This window comes from Mycothermus thermophilus (assembly GCF_041956435.1).
Source record: "Mycothermus thermophilus strain CBS 625.91 unplaced genomic scaffold VTJ04scaffold_2, whole genome shotgun sequence".
NCBI lineage: Eukaryota > Fungi > Ascomycota > Sordariomycetes > Sordariales > Chaetomiaceae > Mycothermus > Mycothermus thermophilus.
The window spans coordinates 2386505-2400877 of record NW_027191428.1 but is presented as its reverse complement, the minus strand read 5'-3'; the positions used below and the strand labels follow the sequence as shown (position 1 = coordinate 2400877).

The 14373-nt window shown below is 55.9% G+C and overlaps 9 protein-coding genes across 9 annotated transcripts; 3 read left to right on the top strand and 6 right to left on the bottom strand.

Moving 5' to 3' along the window:
- Positions 1-105: 105 nt before the first annotated feature.
- Positions 106-632, top strand: VTJ04DRAFT_3034 (uncharacterized protein; the record flags this gene model as incomplete). The annotated part of the gene is made up of 2 exons (XM_069360890.1): positions 106-424; positions 514-632. The coding sequence occupies 2 exons, from the start codon at positions 106-108 to the stop codon at positions 630-632; spliced, it is 438 nt and encodes a 145-aa protein (XP_069221555.1).
- Positions 633-726: 94 nt separating this feature from the next.
- VTJ04DRAFT_3033 (uncharacterized protein) lies at positions 727-957 on the bottom strand (the record flags this gene model as incomplete). The annotated part of the gene is made up of 1 exon (XM_069360889.1): positions 727-957. The coding sequence occupies one exon, from the start codon at positions 955-957 to the stop codon at positions 727-729; it is 231 nt and encodes a 76-aa protein (XP_069221554.1).
- A 212-nt stretch (positions 958-1169) lies between these two features.
- Positions 1170-2462, bottom strand: VTJ04DRAFT_3032 (uncharacterized protein; the record flags this gene model as incomplete). The annotated part of the gene is made up of 2 exons (XM_069360888.1): positions 1170-1498; positions 1586-2462. The coding sequence occupies 2 exons, from the start codon at positions 2460-2462 to the stop codon at positions 1170-1172; spliced, it is 1206 nt and encodes a 401-aa protein (XP_069221553.1).
- Positions 2463-3165: 703 nt separating this feature from the next.
- VTJ04DRAFT_3031 (uncharacterized protein) lies at positions 3166-5288 on the bottom strand (the record flags this gene model as incomplete). The annotated part of the gene is made up of 2 exons (XM_069360887.1): positions 3166-4991; positions 5048-5288. The coding sequence occupies 2 exons, from the start codon at positions 5286-5288 to the stop codon at positions 3166-3168; spliced, it is 2067 nt and encodes a 688-aa protein (XP_069221552.1).
- A 353-nt stretch (positions 5289-5641) lies between these two features.
- VTJ04DRAFT_3030 (uncharacterized protein) lies at positions 5642-6393 on the top strand (the record flags this gene model as incomplete). Its single annotated transcript, XM_069360886.1, has 2 exons — positions 5642-5708; positions 5774-6393. 2 exons carry the CDS (start codon positions 5642-5644, stop codon positions 6391-6393), a joined length of 687 nt encoding a protein of 228 aa, XP_069221551.1.
- A 263-nt stretch (positions 6394-6656) lies between these two features.
- On the bottom strand, positions 6657-7841 carry VTJ04DRAFT_3029 (uncharacterized protein; the record flags this gene model as incomplete). The annotated part of the gene is made up of 1 exon (XM_069360884.1): positions 6657-7841. The coding sequence occupies one exon, from the start codon at positions 7839-7841 to the stop codon at positions 6657-6659; it is 1185 nt and encodes a 394-aa protein (XP_069221550.1).
- A 1069-nt stretch (positions 7842-8910) lies between these two features.
- VTJ04DRAFT_3028 (uncharacterized protein) lies at positions 8911-9696 on the top strand (the record flags this gene model as incomplete). The annotated part of the gene is made up of 1 exon (XM_069360883.1): positions 8911-9696. The coding sequence occupies one exon, from the start codon at positions 8911-8913 to the stop codon at positions 9694-9696; it is 786 nt and encodes a 261-aa protein (XP_069221549.1).
- Positions 9697-10046: 350 nt separating this feature from the next.
- Positions 10047-12726, bottom strand: VTJ04DRAFT_3027 (uncharacterized protein; the record flags this gene model as incomplete). The annotated part of the gene is made up of 4 exons (XM_069360882.1): positions 10047-10799; positions 10929-11137; positions 11192-11621; positions 11671-12726. 4 exons carry the CDS (start codon positions 12724-12726, stop codon positions 10047-10049), a joined length of 2448 nt encoding a protein of 815 aa, XP_069221548.1.
- Positions 12727-13741: 1015 nt separating this feature from the next.
- VTJ04DRAFT_3026 (uncharacterized protein) lies at positions 13742-14261 on the bottom strand (the record flags this gene model as incomplete). Its single annotated transcript, XM_069360881.1, has 2 exons — positions 13742-14138; positions 14206-14261. The coding sequence occupies 2 exons, from the start codon at positions 14259-14261 to the stop codon at positions 13742-13744; spliced, it is 453 nt and encodes a 150-aa protein (XP_069221547.1).
- Positions 14262-14373: the final 112 nt, after the last annotated feature.

Genomic DNA, 14373 nt, shown 5'->3' with positions numbered 1-14373 from the left:
ACGCTGCTCTCTCTCTCTCTCTCTCTCTCTCTCTCTCTTTCACCCCCTCGAGACTTCCAAAACAACAACAACCCATACTTACTCAACACACCGAAACCAAGCAACATGTCCGACCAAAACCACGCGCCAACGTCGCGCTCTAAGCCGCCGCCGCCGGGCGAAGAGGAGGTGGGGGCGGTGCTCAAGCTGGGCGAGTTCGAGGACGTCGACACCCTGACGCTGAGCGAGGCGAACCTGGTGCTCAACGCGCTGCTGGCCAAGCGGCGCAAGGACCGCAAGGACCGCAACGAGACTGAGGTGCTCATCAAGACGCTCGAGTACCTGGACGCGTTTGCGCGGTTCAAGCAGAAGGAGAACGTCGAGGCGGTGGAGCGGTTGCTGAGCTCGCACAAGGAGCTGACCAAGTTTGAGAGGGCGCATATCGGTAGGTATTTTCCATGGATATATAGTATTCTTTGGTTTGGGGGAGGGGAATGACATGCTGACTTTGTCTGTTTTTTTTTCCATGTTTAGGCTCTCTTTGCTGCGATAGCGCCGACGAGTGCAAGACCATGATCCCATCGATCGCGGACAAGATTAGCGATGAGGACCTGCAGGAGCTGCTCGACGAGATGGCGAAGCTTATGAGCTGATGAGCTGGAACGGTTCAAGGAGGTTGATGCTTTGATGTTGAGCTTGGTTGAACTTGACTCGGAGACACCCTGGGTGCCTCATTGACATTCCGTCCTAGGAGGAAATGGCGCCGGATCCATGGATCATGGACGTGACCCTTATGCCTGGAGAGGTGCGCTCATACATGTGGGAACACACACTGGCGGGGGAATGTATCAGCATTGGCACGGCGTATCGCGGTTGGGAAACATTAGGTGCGTTCTTGTTTTTTTTTATTTTGTCAGTCACAATACCCGGATGATCAAAACCATCCTTGAAGACTCTTGGTTGCACGGAGCAGCGCATTACTTGAGGCCGTTATGGAGGCTGTCTCTGGTGGACGTCCTACCTTACATTAGTTCTTCTGTGATATCCGACGTACTTGCTCGGAGAAGCGTCTCCGTTATTGACATCGAATTCAAGGCCAATGCCATTCTTGACAGAAGGGGTTTCTTATTTTTCGTCATGTTATGAACCTTGCAGCCCTCCTTGCATATCCGACTCCGACCCAAACGCCATTAAAGCTGAACGCCCTGAAACTTGGACCAGCTGTTTGCGTACATGCCCGCCTTCCGCTCTTGCTCCGTCGCGTTGAGTGTTGCTCTGAGCACCGAGTTCTCCTCTCCCCACCACGAACCCCTAGTTTCTGGTTTTGCTCTTTTCTCCGGGCGGGCTGGAGCGGCGGTGCCCCGGCCGACGGGAACCGAGTCCAGCTCTACGGGGCTTGTTGGCGGTATCTCGGGTGACATTTTGGATGTCCCTACGCCGGTATGACTGCCGAGTTGTGTGGGACTATCGCTGCTGATGCTGTTCCTGCCGAGCATGCTGTTCACACTTCCCATGCACCCTGCGGAGAAACAAGGCTTGTTAGTCACATCTCCAATTGGTAGAACCCTCCTCGTCCAAACCCCCTTCCTGCTCCTCCTATACATACCTTGAGCCCGATCAAACACACTCCCCGGCCCGTTTTGCGCCATGGGGTTAAACACCGAGTCCATGCCCAGCGGGAACTGGTCCTCGTCAACCAGCGGTTGCTGGTTCCCGAGCTGCTGCTGTTGGTGCTGTTGATGGCGCTGGCTGCCACTGCCCCTCGAGAATCCACTCCACAACCCTCCTCCTCTCCCTCCTCCTCCTCCTCCCCCTCCCTTATCACCGGCTTTTTCCTTCTCTTTCTTGTCTCGCCGGTATCGGCGCCACCACATGTACGCGCTCAGCGCAGCAAAGAGGAACACCGCGGCGCAGCTGACCACGATGCCCACCAGGGCACTGATGGAGAGGGTCACCCCATGGCTGGCGGGGGGTTGGGTGTCGGATGGGGAGGGAGAGGCGGGGATGGTGGTGGCGGGTGGCGGTGCGATGGTTGCACCTGAGGTTGGGGAGTCGGTTGGAAATGGTTCGTGGGCGGTAGAGGTGGCGGTGGTGGAGGAGGAGGTAGGCGGCGCCGGCGGTGGTGGTGGTGAGGTGTGAGAGTGAGACGAAGAGGAAGAAGATGGCTCGGATGTCTCTCTCACCGAGGTCGTCAGGGTGGTATCGGTAGCGCTGGGTTTTGTCGGGGTTGTTGTTGTATGGTCTTCGTGACTGCTGTTGCCGCTGCTGGTTTTCTTCGGCTCGTCGTCATCCTCGCTCTGGGACCTGGCGAGCAAAAGAAGTTGCTCGCCGCCGATGGAGTCTTCTTCTTGACCGGGATCAATATGTCGGCAGACGCTGTAGGATGGAGCTGTAGAGATACATCCGAACCAGGAACATCCGCCTTGGGTCTCGCGTTCCTGATCTTTGCCGTTAAGGGTAACCGCTGTCACCGTCACCGTCATGGCGATAGGTCGAACTCACTCCACCTGTGTCAGTACACAACTCTCCACCAGATGGATACTTGCGGATCTGCTGATAATTTTCTCTGTGGATTCGAAAAGCCGAGGAATCGTAAGCAGATCCCTGAGTTGGGCGATGGGGTCGGTGAAAACGCAATTCCCACAGGACGATTGCTCGCTGTTGGTGCTCAGGGAGAACGAAGGGTCCTAGGGGAGGGAGGGAGTACAGACCTCCAACTGGCACGCTGCTTCGGTAACAGCAGGAGGACAGGATGGATAGGTTCGACAGTGCCAAATCAGAGGCCGCGGGTAGCGTGAAGTGATTGTCAACCCGTTTGTCCAACCTTATATTGGAGCGAGGCAGTCGAGTTGGACCAACTTCGTCCGTCCGATGATTGAAGACCCAACCCTCGATGTCCAGGAAAACGTCCCCTCTGCTGTTTGTGAAACTCCTTTCATTCCCCTCGAGTGTGTCAAAAAAATTGGAAGTTGAGGCCTTTGTCACGGATTATCGAGATCAACTGGAGAATTGGAGGACCTCCTGACAGAGTCCACGAAAGTTCTGTCGGTTGTGTTGTCATACATAAAAGTGTCACAGTCATATAACACAAAATAATACACCGCTTGATTGACAGTCGATTACCAGACATGGCACCTAGCTAAGTAGAACCCCCTTTTCCCAGGTAATAATAACCAAAGGAGTCTTTTATGCAGCCAACTTCTCAAGGATCAACTTTGCTCCCATATTTCCACCCGACTTGGCCTTCTCCCTCTCAGGCGCAGGTTCCTTGCGCTTCTTCTTTAACTCTTTCCCTTCCTTCTTCGTTTCCTCAGCGTTGGAGGCATCTCCCTTGGCCGCCTCCTCAAGGACCTTTTTGTTCGCCTTGAGAATCTTAATCAACTCCTTCTTGGACGAGAAGTCAGGAGCCTCCAAGAGTCCCAACACGGTGAAAGAGCTCGGTCCCGTGGCCCACTGAACAATGTAATCCTTGATGACAGGATAGAGGATGTCAGCAAAGTTCAGCGGCGGGTCAACCCTCTTGACACAGCCGGCGGCCTTGTCAAACCGCCCACCAGCGATGAGGGTCTTGAACATCTTTCCGCCGTGAGTCGTAAGGGAGATATGGGGTGGTGGAGGATACAACGGATCGGCATCCTCGGGTTGCTTGTTCGGATCGCCTGCGGCTGTCGAAGCAACTGCCTCGAGGGCAGCCTTCTTGTCGCCGATTGCCGCCAGAAGAACGTCGGCGACGAATTGGCATCCAAATGACGTGGCCACGAGGTCTGCCGGCGAAGCTGCCACCGCGGCCAGAAGAGGCGGGGAGATGGCAGCCACAAGTTCCTTGCGGCGGACCTCGGGGTCCTTTTTGCTTGTCTTCGTTCGAATCTCGTGGATCTCGGCAAGGAGCTCCAAGTCGTAGGAATGGCTGGCTGGGAAGAGCGCCCTCGACGGTCCCTCAAAGAGGTAGCAGACCGTGATACGCGCGTTGAGGTCATTGGCCAGGGGAATGATGTTCTCGAGATTCTTCTCCTCGTTCCTCCCAAGGAGCTCCGGGAAGATAGTCTTGGAGGTCAGGACCGTGTCGTCGATAACGTCGTAAGCCGCCAGGAGGACCATGTGGGCATGAGGGTCGGCACACATCAGTTGGATCGTGTCCTTGTATGTCTTGATGATCTGCTTGCGGTCCTTGGCATTGCCGTGGGCCAGAAGCAAGCAGACCAGGCGCGCTCCCGACTTGGTGAAGGCCATGTTCTTGAGCAGATCGCCAGTCTCATCGCCTTTGATGGTCTCAAAAAACTCCTTGAGCTCCTCGCTCTCCGGCTTGAGATTGAGGAAGTATTGGAGCATTGCGTCGTGGAGCATCGTGAAGCCCGTCATCTTCTTTTGGATGAGAGTGTTGGTCATGTCAAACAGGTACTTCATAACAGGCACCCGCTTGCTCGGTTCCTCCTCAAGAATCTTGGAGAGCTCTGCCGTGACCTCCTTGCCGCTGTCGCTCTTGAACAGAGAGAACTCAGGTCCATACCACTCCCGAAGCAGGTGAGCCTTTTGCTCCTTGGTGGCGGCCTGGCGGTAGATGTCGTCGAGGATCCACGATGCTTCAGGGTGATTGATGAGCTTCCGGACCTTTCCATAGAACTCGGGGATGATGAGGTCGCGAATCTCCTCGTCTCCCGTAACAAGGAGCTTCGCGACGAGGAACTTGGCATAACGGCTCTCGGCGAGCTGTGCGTAGGTACCCTGGAGCTCCTTGGCGATCTGCTTCCTCTGTGTCGGGGTCGAGTACTTGATGGCTGTCTGGACGGCACGGACGGCGTCATGCTTCAGCACGAAGTCCTTGATGCGCCCGGTGATGATGCTGTACAGCTCGTCGACCAGCTGTTGGCGTTCCTCCTTGGGCACATGCGATTTCCGGCGCAGCCGTTCCCAGAGCTTCTTCGTCCGATGCACCTCGTCGGCTAGGGGCTTCGCGGCCTTGCGCTCTTGGGCGAGCTGCTTCTGCTTCTGATGCGCCTCACGAGAGGACATCGCTGAGAGATGGTCAGAATCACAGACTGTCGCTGAAAGGATGAGGCAAGAAACGAACCTCCATTGGGCTTGCCATTGGGCTTTGACTTGTTGAAATCCTGGTTGGGGCGGGCCTTCTTCAGGCTAGGAGCGCCATCGCCATCACCATTCGACCTGGCACCCGCCTCGTCGTCGCGCCTCTGACGCTTGGACTCATTGGACGTCTTTGCTTTCTTGGAGCGGGAATCATCGCCATGTTTGTCATTCGAAGAGGCTTTCCTCTTGGCAGGAGAGGCAGAATCGGAGTGTTTGGCCGCCATTGTCGAGGAATGTGTGTGCACTTCGACAATGTCGTGAGTGATGTCGGCCTTGAATGTTTGCGATTGCTCTGCGAAGGTTGCTTTCTCTTGCATTGCCATCTGATTTTTTTCTGGACTTGCAGGGGACCGATCCCTGTTTCTGCCGGGCGGTGAGAGACCGCAGAAGCCAGGGCCTGCAGCCAACCCCACCAATTGTGCCCCACATTCTCTTGGCTGCTGCCCCTCCTCCAGCTTTCTTGCATCGTGAACGCTTTGGTAAGACGACCTCTACAAGGTACTGGCCCAGACTTAATACCTTGTTCACTCTTCAGACCTTTCTTCTTCTCGAATAGGCACCCACACATACTCAAAACATGGGGCGTGAGGAACAAATTGAGGAGCGGGAGGTCCTCGACTCCATCTTCCCCGAGGAGATCACAGGTACCTTCAAACTGACTGCTATTTTCTTCTCTCGGCATTGACTGACCTCGCTTTCCCTCTGTCAGACATATCCGAGACCGAATTCAGGATATCAATCAAACTCGATCTTCCAGATGACAACGAGGAGCCCCCAGTCCTGCTCCTCACAGTCCGGTATCCAGAGGAGTACCCCGACAAGGCGCCGCACCTCGAGCTATCTGCGCCCCAAGGCTCAACACCCCACGAGTTCCTCAATATTTCCGAAGACAAAGAGCAACTCCTAAAGGGTCTGGAGTCAACAATTGAAGAAAACCTGGGGATGGCCATGGTCTTTACGATCGTATCAGCGCTCAAGGAGGCCGCCGAGCAGTTGGTGGAATCGCGCAAAGAAGCCGCCGCGAAGGCGCACGAGGAGGCCATTCTCGCGGCGGAGCGAGAGGAAAACAAAAAGTTCCACGGGACTCCGGTCACCCGTGAGACGTTCATGAAGTGGAGGGAAGCCTTCCTCAAGGAGATGGAGGATGCAAGGATCAAGGAGGAGGAGGAAAAGGCGGCAGAGATGAAGAAGGCCAGGATAAAAGAGCCTGTGAGGCTGACAGGCAAGCAGCTTTGGCAACAGGGTCTCGCCACTACTGCTCAGGAGGAGGCTGACGATGACGGAGTACCAGTAGACGGGGTACAGAAACTCAAGGTCGGAGATAGCTGAGGCCGCTGGCCGGTTTCATAGTGGAAGAAGCAGAGACAAGAACTGGTCAACATATCTATCTCAATTCGAAGGACCAGGACCCCCAGCAGAAACCGCATGTTTTGTCGCAGTGAAGAAAGCTGACATGACTCCAACCTCTATCCTATGGTTTTCCCCGCCCGAGTCGCTCTGGTATTTTGTCAACAGCATCATGATATCAACGAGATATAAGTCATCGCCAACTGGCCCTCCCCCAAACTAACGAAACGCGCCCGAGCAAGCCCTCACTGCATCTCCGTATCCTCGTCACCGTCCTCTATGCCTTCCCACTCCTCGTCATCCGTAGATTCCCACTCATCCTCCTCTTCTTCAGCCGGCGTTCCGAGCTCGCTGTTGATCGACTCCTTCAACTCCCGCGCGTGCTCTCCCAACCGCTCGTCCTCATACTCCTCTTGTTGGAAGACCTTCAGGCACTGCGTGAGCCATTTCCTCGATGACCGCCAGAGGGCCTTCCAAGCCTCCTCATCCTCCGGCTTGCCCTGGGCCTGGGCCTTCATTTTATCTCCCAGCAGATACTTGGCATAACCCCCAAGATACAGCGCCTCAACGCTCCTGTCATCCTCAAGCACCAAGCGGTCCGTGACCTCAATTGCCTCCTTCTCCATCTCAACCTCGATGAGCAGCCTCACCAAGCTGATCCTCGCCGGGAAGGCCGGAACAGCGGGGTCCTCCGGCTCGAGATCCCACCACAGACTCAAATTCCTCTTCAGCGCCTCGCGGGCCTCGTCGACGCGCGTCTGCGAGATGCGCACGTTGGCCACCGTCCTCCACGTCTCGGGCGACTCGGGCGCCAGCAGGGTAGCTTCGGTAATGAGAGCCTCGCAGCGCTGCTCGGCGTCTTCCTCCCAGCTGAGGTCGGTCATGTAGACCTCTGCGACGGCGCACAGCGCGTCCGCAAGTCGCCGGCGCTTGTCCACGATCGCCGCCTCCTGCACATCGCGCGACTGCGGCCGCGAGTCGAGCGAGTCTGTCAATTCCTGGATCTGCCTGCGCAGCACCGCCGCGCCGCGCTCGAACCAGGCCACGCTGTCCTGCCCGCCCTCTTCGCTCAGCTGTGCCAGCCAGAGGAATTTCTCTGCCCCGCCGCCGACGTCTTCAGGGAGCGAACCATCTTCGTCGACTTTGACGGCTTTCAGGAAGAAGCTGCGGGCGGTGTCGATCTCGCCAAGCTCGACGTAGATGTGGCCGAGAAGAGTGAGCGCGGCGCCCGCTTGCCTCCCGGTCTCTCCGATGTTCTCATAGGCAGTGCGTGCTATCCTTGCGGCGGTCTCTGGGTCGCCTTCTTCGAGGTGGGTTGTGGCTTGGACGAGGAGCTCGCGGGGGTTGATGAGGGGCGCGGCCGCTTTCGCTCGGGCCTTGTTTTTCGCCTTGTCTTTGTGGGATTTTGATTTTGGTTTTGTCGGTGCCATTGTCGGGGGTTCTCAAATCGGAGACTTGGTGTCTCCGGAATCAAGGTTTGGAGAGGCGGATTGAGGATTGATTTTGCTTCTTGATGCAAGTCTTCTTTCCTGCTTTTGGTGAACGTGAAATTCGATGCAACCGTGAAGTTTGATCTTATCGATAAGATTTGGGGCTGTGGGCTGGTGGGGTGCGGACAGGGGCCCCTTCCGTTCCGCAAGGCCCGGCTCGGCAGCCGTGAACAGCTCCAGCCCAACCCCGGTCTCCGCGACTCTCGGCTCTCGCTCCACATCAGCTCGCCGGCAAGTCCGGGGTTGAAGAGGGGCAGGAGGAGTTGTCAACCGCTGTAAACTGCTCAAATGACGAGATGAATCTGGTCAATTGGTTCTACATTTTTTTGTGGTACAGCAATATTCAAGTTGTATCGAGTGCTACTGTGCTTAGCAAGCCTCGGAGCTCGTTTGGGGGACAAGAGGCTCATATGGACGGGAGATCGAGGCGACCTTGGCCACCTCCAATTGAATCTCCCGAGGTGCATTGTGTTCACTTTTTTTTATCCGGAAGCCTTGGATCACAGGCTGCGAGATTTCGCTTCCAACTTGTTTGGACGCCTGTGCGGGCTGCTGGGCTTCTTTGAGCCCTCCATTGGCTGCGTCTCCGGAACTTTATCAAGGTGCATGGGGCCGATGTGATGGTGCCCGGTCGCTGTGTTTCAGATTTGTGCTGTCGTGCAGGGGGTGACCCTCAGCGACAAGGGGGCCGATCGACAGGAACATAGCTTGCCACGACCGCGCTGCCACCTCCATCTCTGCCGCCTTGACAGCGACGGCCTTCCCCAACCCGTCTATCCGGTTACTTCGCCACGTGAGGGGAGGCTGCTGAAAAGGGCGCGAGATATTTCCCGGTTGCTGACCTCGCGCCAGACCTTCAATTGCTCCCTCCCGGCAGAGCTGCCCTACCTAGGCCTGTTCCCGGCTCTCGAGTCCTGTCAAGCAGAGCCTCGAGTTTGACATCCCGCCTGTCAACGACAAACCTCTCGGGACTAAGTCATCGCCTCTCACCTAGGCTCACTCCTCCGCCATGGCGCTGGCCAAGTACATCCAGCTCGCCCTCCTCGGCGCGGCGCTCATCTCCTCCGCCGAGGCCACCAAGAACAGATTCAACGCCTGCGTGAGCAACTGCATCGCCGAGACCGGGTGCGTCGCGACCAATGCGTGGTGCGTGTGCAACGGGGCGCGGCGCAGCAACCTCCTCAGCGGCGTCATTTCGTGCCTCTTCCTCAAGTGCGAGGCCGACCTGCGCAACGTGGAGAATTCCTTCCTCGACCCGATCGAGGACTTTTGCGATGACAAGCACCGCGACATCCCCAAGCACAAACTCAAGTCTGCCGAGACGCTGGCCAGCAGCTACATCTCGCGGCTGAACACGCCAACGCCTACGCCAACCGCCACCCCCAAACCGCAACCGCCCACGACAACAAACGCGCCGCAACAGCCGACTCCAACTTCGACGCAGAAGCCGCAGGTCCCCACGCAGACGGAGAACAAGACCTCAACCTCCTCTTCACCCGACAGGGGCCAGGAGACTAGCTCGAGCAGCTCCAAGACCGGCAGCGACAGAGGTCTTGGGGAGTCAACCTCCTCATCCGCGGCCACCCCGACATCAAGCAGTCAGCCTGATGCCGCCATCACAGACGACAATCAGCCCGATCCAACTCCCGACAACTCCCAAGACGAAGACTCCGGCAGCATCTTTGACACAAACCCCTTCGGGACGCCGAGGTCCGTAGGGTCAGCAACCAGTCAACCTCTGGTTATGCTATTGGCATTGCCCCTCTTTGTGATGGGCGCGCTGATGCAGAGGTGATGATGGCCGGTCAATGTATGAGGGATGGGACGGGGGGATAATGTGTAATGGATTAATGATATTTATGTACATTTTGGATATGTCAAAAGAATGATTAGGATGATGCGTTGTACGAGTATTGGGGTCATGGCGTAAGACGCAGGAGGCAGTGGTTTTTGGATTTCTCACATAGATACCCAATTCATTCAAAATATGCCTGGGAACGATAAGTTCTAGCATTTTGACTGAACTCTCGATGAATGGTAAGCCGATACATAGGTTCCCGTCATGAACTTCACTGGGCAAGCAAATGTTTAGCAACCGCCATACATCCGACACAACGAGCAAGTTCTCTTGACAAACAATGTCCCTCACTCCCCCTCCAGATCTTCATCTCTGACATCGAGCACGTCACGAATCATCTCCCGAATATTCTCCGCCTCCTTACTCTTGGGGTCCGGAATCTCCAACGCCAGGAACCTCCTGGCAATGAGCTCCGCACGCTTCAACTCCTTCTCCTCCTCCTCCGAAGGGACCGCCAGCACGTCAATCAAGCTCTCATTCCTCCCCAGCAGTGCACATATGTGCTTAGCCCTCTCAACGACGCGAGTTGGTATATCCATCGCCGCCGCGAGCATGATGCCCAGACTCGGTCCTCGACCCGGAACCAAGCGGTACAGGAACGTGATCCGATCCTCCGGGTCCTTGGCATCCAAGTCAAGATGGACATCCATGTGCGCGAACGCCACTTCGTTGCTGGGCTTGATCAAGCTGTGCTCAAAGACTTCGTGGAAATGGGTTCCGGCAATGACCTTGGGTCGGTTGGCACCGTAGAACATGAGCTCGTGAAGATACGACGCAAACAAGGCGCAGCCGGTTTCCGCTATTGTGCCTTTGCCGAACTCGTCGATCAAGAAGAGGCTGCGCCGGGTCCCAAAGTTGAGTGCGAACGCGGCTTGCTTCAGATCTACCAAGAAGGCGCTCTCATCGTTGACAACTGTCTCCCTTGTCGCGATCCGCGTGAGGATGCGATCCGTAATGCCGATGGTTGCATGTGCGGCCGGAACGTAGCTGCCAGTGTGAGCCAGATAAACGATGAGGGCGACCTGCCGCATGTAGATGCTCTTCCCTGAGTTGTTTGGTCCTGTTAGAATCAGCATGGATGGCGCCGCTTTGTCTCTGATCTTGTGTTCAGCGTTTCCCCGGCCCGGTCCGCCAGCTATGACACAATCGTTTGGGATAAAGGAAGGTACCAGGAGCTCCTGGAGGGGATGGCGGCCGTCAGCAATGTCTATGATGTTGTCCTTGGTCATGGTTGGCGCTGTCCAGTTGTACTTCTCCGCGGCCAATGCCAGGGCTAGCAAGCTGTCAAGCTCTCCGAAGAGCTCGCCTGCGTGCATTACCGCTTGCTCGTGCTGCAGAACTGCGGCTGCGAGAGCCATCATGACCTCAATCTCCTCATCTGGCAACCAGGTCAGCGCTGAGCCCAAAGACGAATAAGTGCTGGTTTACTGACCAACAATCCGTCCAAGCAAGTCACCATACTGAGAATCGAGATCCCTCATGGCCTGGTTCTTGTAGTAGGCTATGTCCCCAGTAACCAGGAACAGCGTCCACTCGCCCTCGGGATGATACTGGCCGTAATATGTACCTTCTCCTGTCTCTGGATCTCTTTGGACAGCAACCAAGAACCCCAGATCTGCCATAACTGTGCAATGGCGGATGTAACTGGCGAATTCCTGCGGCACATCTCGGGCCACGTGCTCTGCCAATTCTGGGAGAAAACGGTAGACCTCGGACAGCTCATGTTTCAGTCCGTCCAGATACTCACTTGCCCCTGGGAGGATTTCTGTGATTCCAGTCTCCCTGGAGAGCTGGAAATCAATGGTTCGCATAATGCAATCACCAATGTGCAGGAAGCGCTCAACCTCAATCTCAGTGCGGATCTATCCTTGTCAGTATCGCATTCCATCGTGAAGCCAACGACTGTCTTACCCGAGCAAGGAAGGGAATATTCTCAGCCCCCCTCAGAGTCTGTACCGCCTGCTTCAACTGCGTCGCGGCCATCGCAAACCTCAGCACGGCCTTCCAATCCTCGATCCGGACTGACAGTTGGCCCCGGATTCGGTCGACTCCCTTGCTCACATGCCGGAGAAGAGTGTTTGTGCTCTTCAGCTTCCGCAGCAGTTTTCGCATGTTGTTTGCTGTCTCACGATTCTCGGAATGGAGAAAAACCTCGATGCACTTGTGTCGCTCATTGATGAGGCGGATATCGGTTGTCGGGCGGAGGAGCATCTTGCGAAGTGTCTTTTTCCCTTGTGCACTAGAGGCGAGGGCTTGAAGCAGTCCGGTGATAGAAAGAGTCTCCTTGGCTGTAGGTTCCGAGCGATTCGACGCGCGAGTCTGTGGGTTTGGGTGTAATTCCGACTGGACGATCTGAAGCGACATCATGGCATCGGCGTTCAGAAGCAGTGTCATCCTCTCAGTGTTCATCTCGACGGATCTCACGCGGAAAGCCACATCTGACTCGCCTTCTGGCGAGGGGTTCTCGGCGATCTGTCTTCGTTCGAGTTCGTTCAGCAGAGCCCCAGCACAACCAACCGCCAAACAGCTGTCCAGGTTGACCTTCTCGGCAAGTCTCATCAGCCGGTGGTGCTTGGAGGAGCTAATTGACGTCGCCGATTCCTCGTTCGTCCCAATGATGACAACGGGATCCGGCTTCGATGGGCCGATGTCGAGACTGGCCAACATGTCTTTGCTCGTGTCGTAGTCAAACTGCGAGGAGGCAATGTTGCGAAGAATGTAGGCCCCCTGGCTTCCATACCCACTCTCATTGTCGTTGGATCGATGTGCATCACGTTCGAGGAACTCGACCAATTCAGTCGGTGCTCTGTTCGGGATGATGATTGATGTTGGCTGTACGCGAAGGAGAAGGGTTTCAACAGCCTCAATCCCACCCATGGGAATGTCCTCCTCCAATACTAGCGTTTCATCCATGGCGTCGTAGTAGGCGGCTCCAATCTTCCCGTCGCGCTTCATGTCAATAGCCATGATGACCTCGTCCAGCGAATCCTGAGTCAAGCCGAGACCATCCTGCCCCTGGGCATGGAACCTGAAATGGCTTGCTCGAGCGGACTCGGCATACCGGCCAGGAGTTTCTTGCGGAGAATAGAGAGAGGCAGTTTGGTCGTAAAGTTGATTGTGTTGTTGCAATCGTGAAGTTGAAAGCCTTCTGTACTCTCCAGCCGTGACGGACGGCGAGTGTGACAGACTGGGCTTTACTGAGTAGCTCAGAGGGGTCGAAACAACAATTGAGGCTTCGCGTCCGTGTGGATGCCCTTCCAGCCTATGAGCAGTACGGTCTGGACGATCTTGCTCATGATCTGGATGATGGCTCCCAGGAAGAGCTGCCTGACGGAGGGAGCTGTAGCGAGACCATTCACCTGGGGCTGGGGGTACATCATCCGAAAGGCCTGAGAAGGGGTAGGCAGATGTCGAAAGGTTATTCGAGGGAGGAAGCGGGGTTCCAGCTCGTGAAGAAGCGGCCTCGGAAGGCTGTCGACTGAAGGAAGTCGTCGAGTCGGTACTGCACGGTGAGAGCAGACGGGAGGCTGTGGAATATACACTTGGCACACTCCTTCGGGTCGACATCTTGTCTCTTCTAGCTCAGGTGTGATTCCTCAAATCTATAGCCAATGTGTTCCTGTGAAAATTGTGAGTACGTGCAAAAATACCGTGCAAGAAGGTTGTTGTACCTGTTAGGCTTCCAAGTTTGGGAGAGCTCGGAATCTTCCAGGACATGAAGTTTGCACCAGCGATTCTATGGGCTGCCGGGCCGAGGATTCTGGTGGAAAGTGAAGGCACGAAATGAAAATTCTGTGATGAGAGATGAAGGCAGAGAGACAAGAGTCGAGCCTTCCTGGGATATTCACCCGACAGCGGCTCAACCCAAGCCCGGAAGGCACAATCCCGGCACCAACACAGACCCAGAGCCCATGATCAAACTCTATTAAATCTCATTTCAAAGCAAAATCCACACCATAAAGTCCCCAATGCTTCATGTAGTTCATTGCCCTCCCTCCACCGGCTTCTCTCTCCGTTTCGTCCACTCCGCAAACTCCTTCCTCTGCTTCCTAATATCCACAAAATTCGGGCGCGACTCCAGCACGCTGAAAGGGTTCCCCATATAATCCTTATCAACATTTCCTGAGCCGTCTGTGAACCCCTCCTGACCCTCACGCTCAATCTTGCCCGCCCAGACGCGCCATTCCAGTGGCCGCAGTGGCTTGGTGCCCAGGACCAGCCCGGTGATGATGATGACGGTGGAGATGAGCGTTTCGATGACTATGTCGAGGGGGAGGGAGACGGTTCCGGCAGCGGAGGTGGAGGAGAGGATTGCTGCTGCTGCGCCAGCGCCGGCTCGTGGGGTTTGGAGGGTGGTGTGCTCGCGTGCTGAGTAGCAGCTGGAGATGGGGTCGGTTGGTTAGGAAGGGCAATTTTGGAGAGAGTTGAAGGGTGGAGGGCACTCACGCGTGGGCCAGCAAGAGGCCGCCGAGAATGGTGAAGGTTTTGGAGAGGAGAGTCATTGTGTGAGCTGGATGCTTTGCTGGGCTCAACTGAGAGGTTGTGTGTGATGATGCAAGGAACAGGAGCTTGGGAGCTTGATGTTGGATGCTTGGCAAGCTGGTGTGGAGCCCT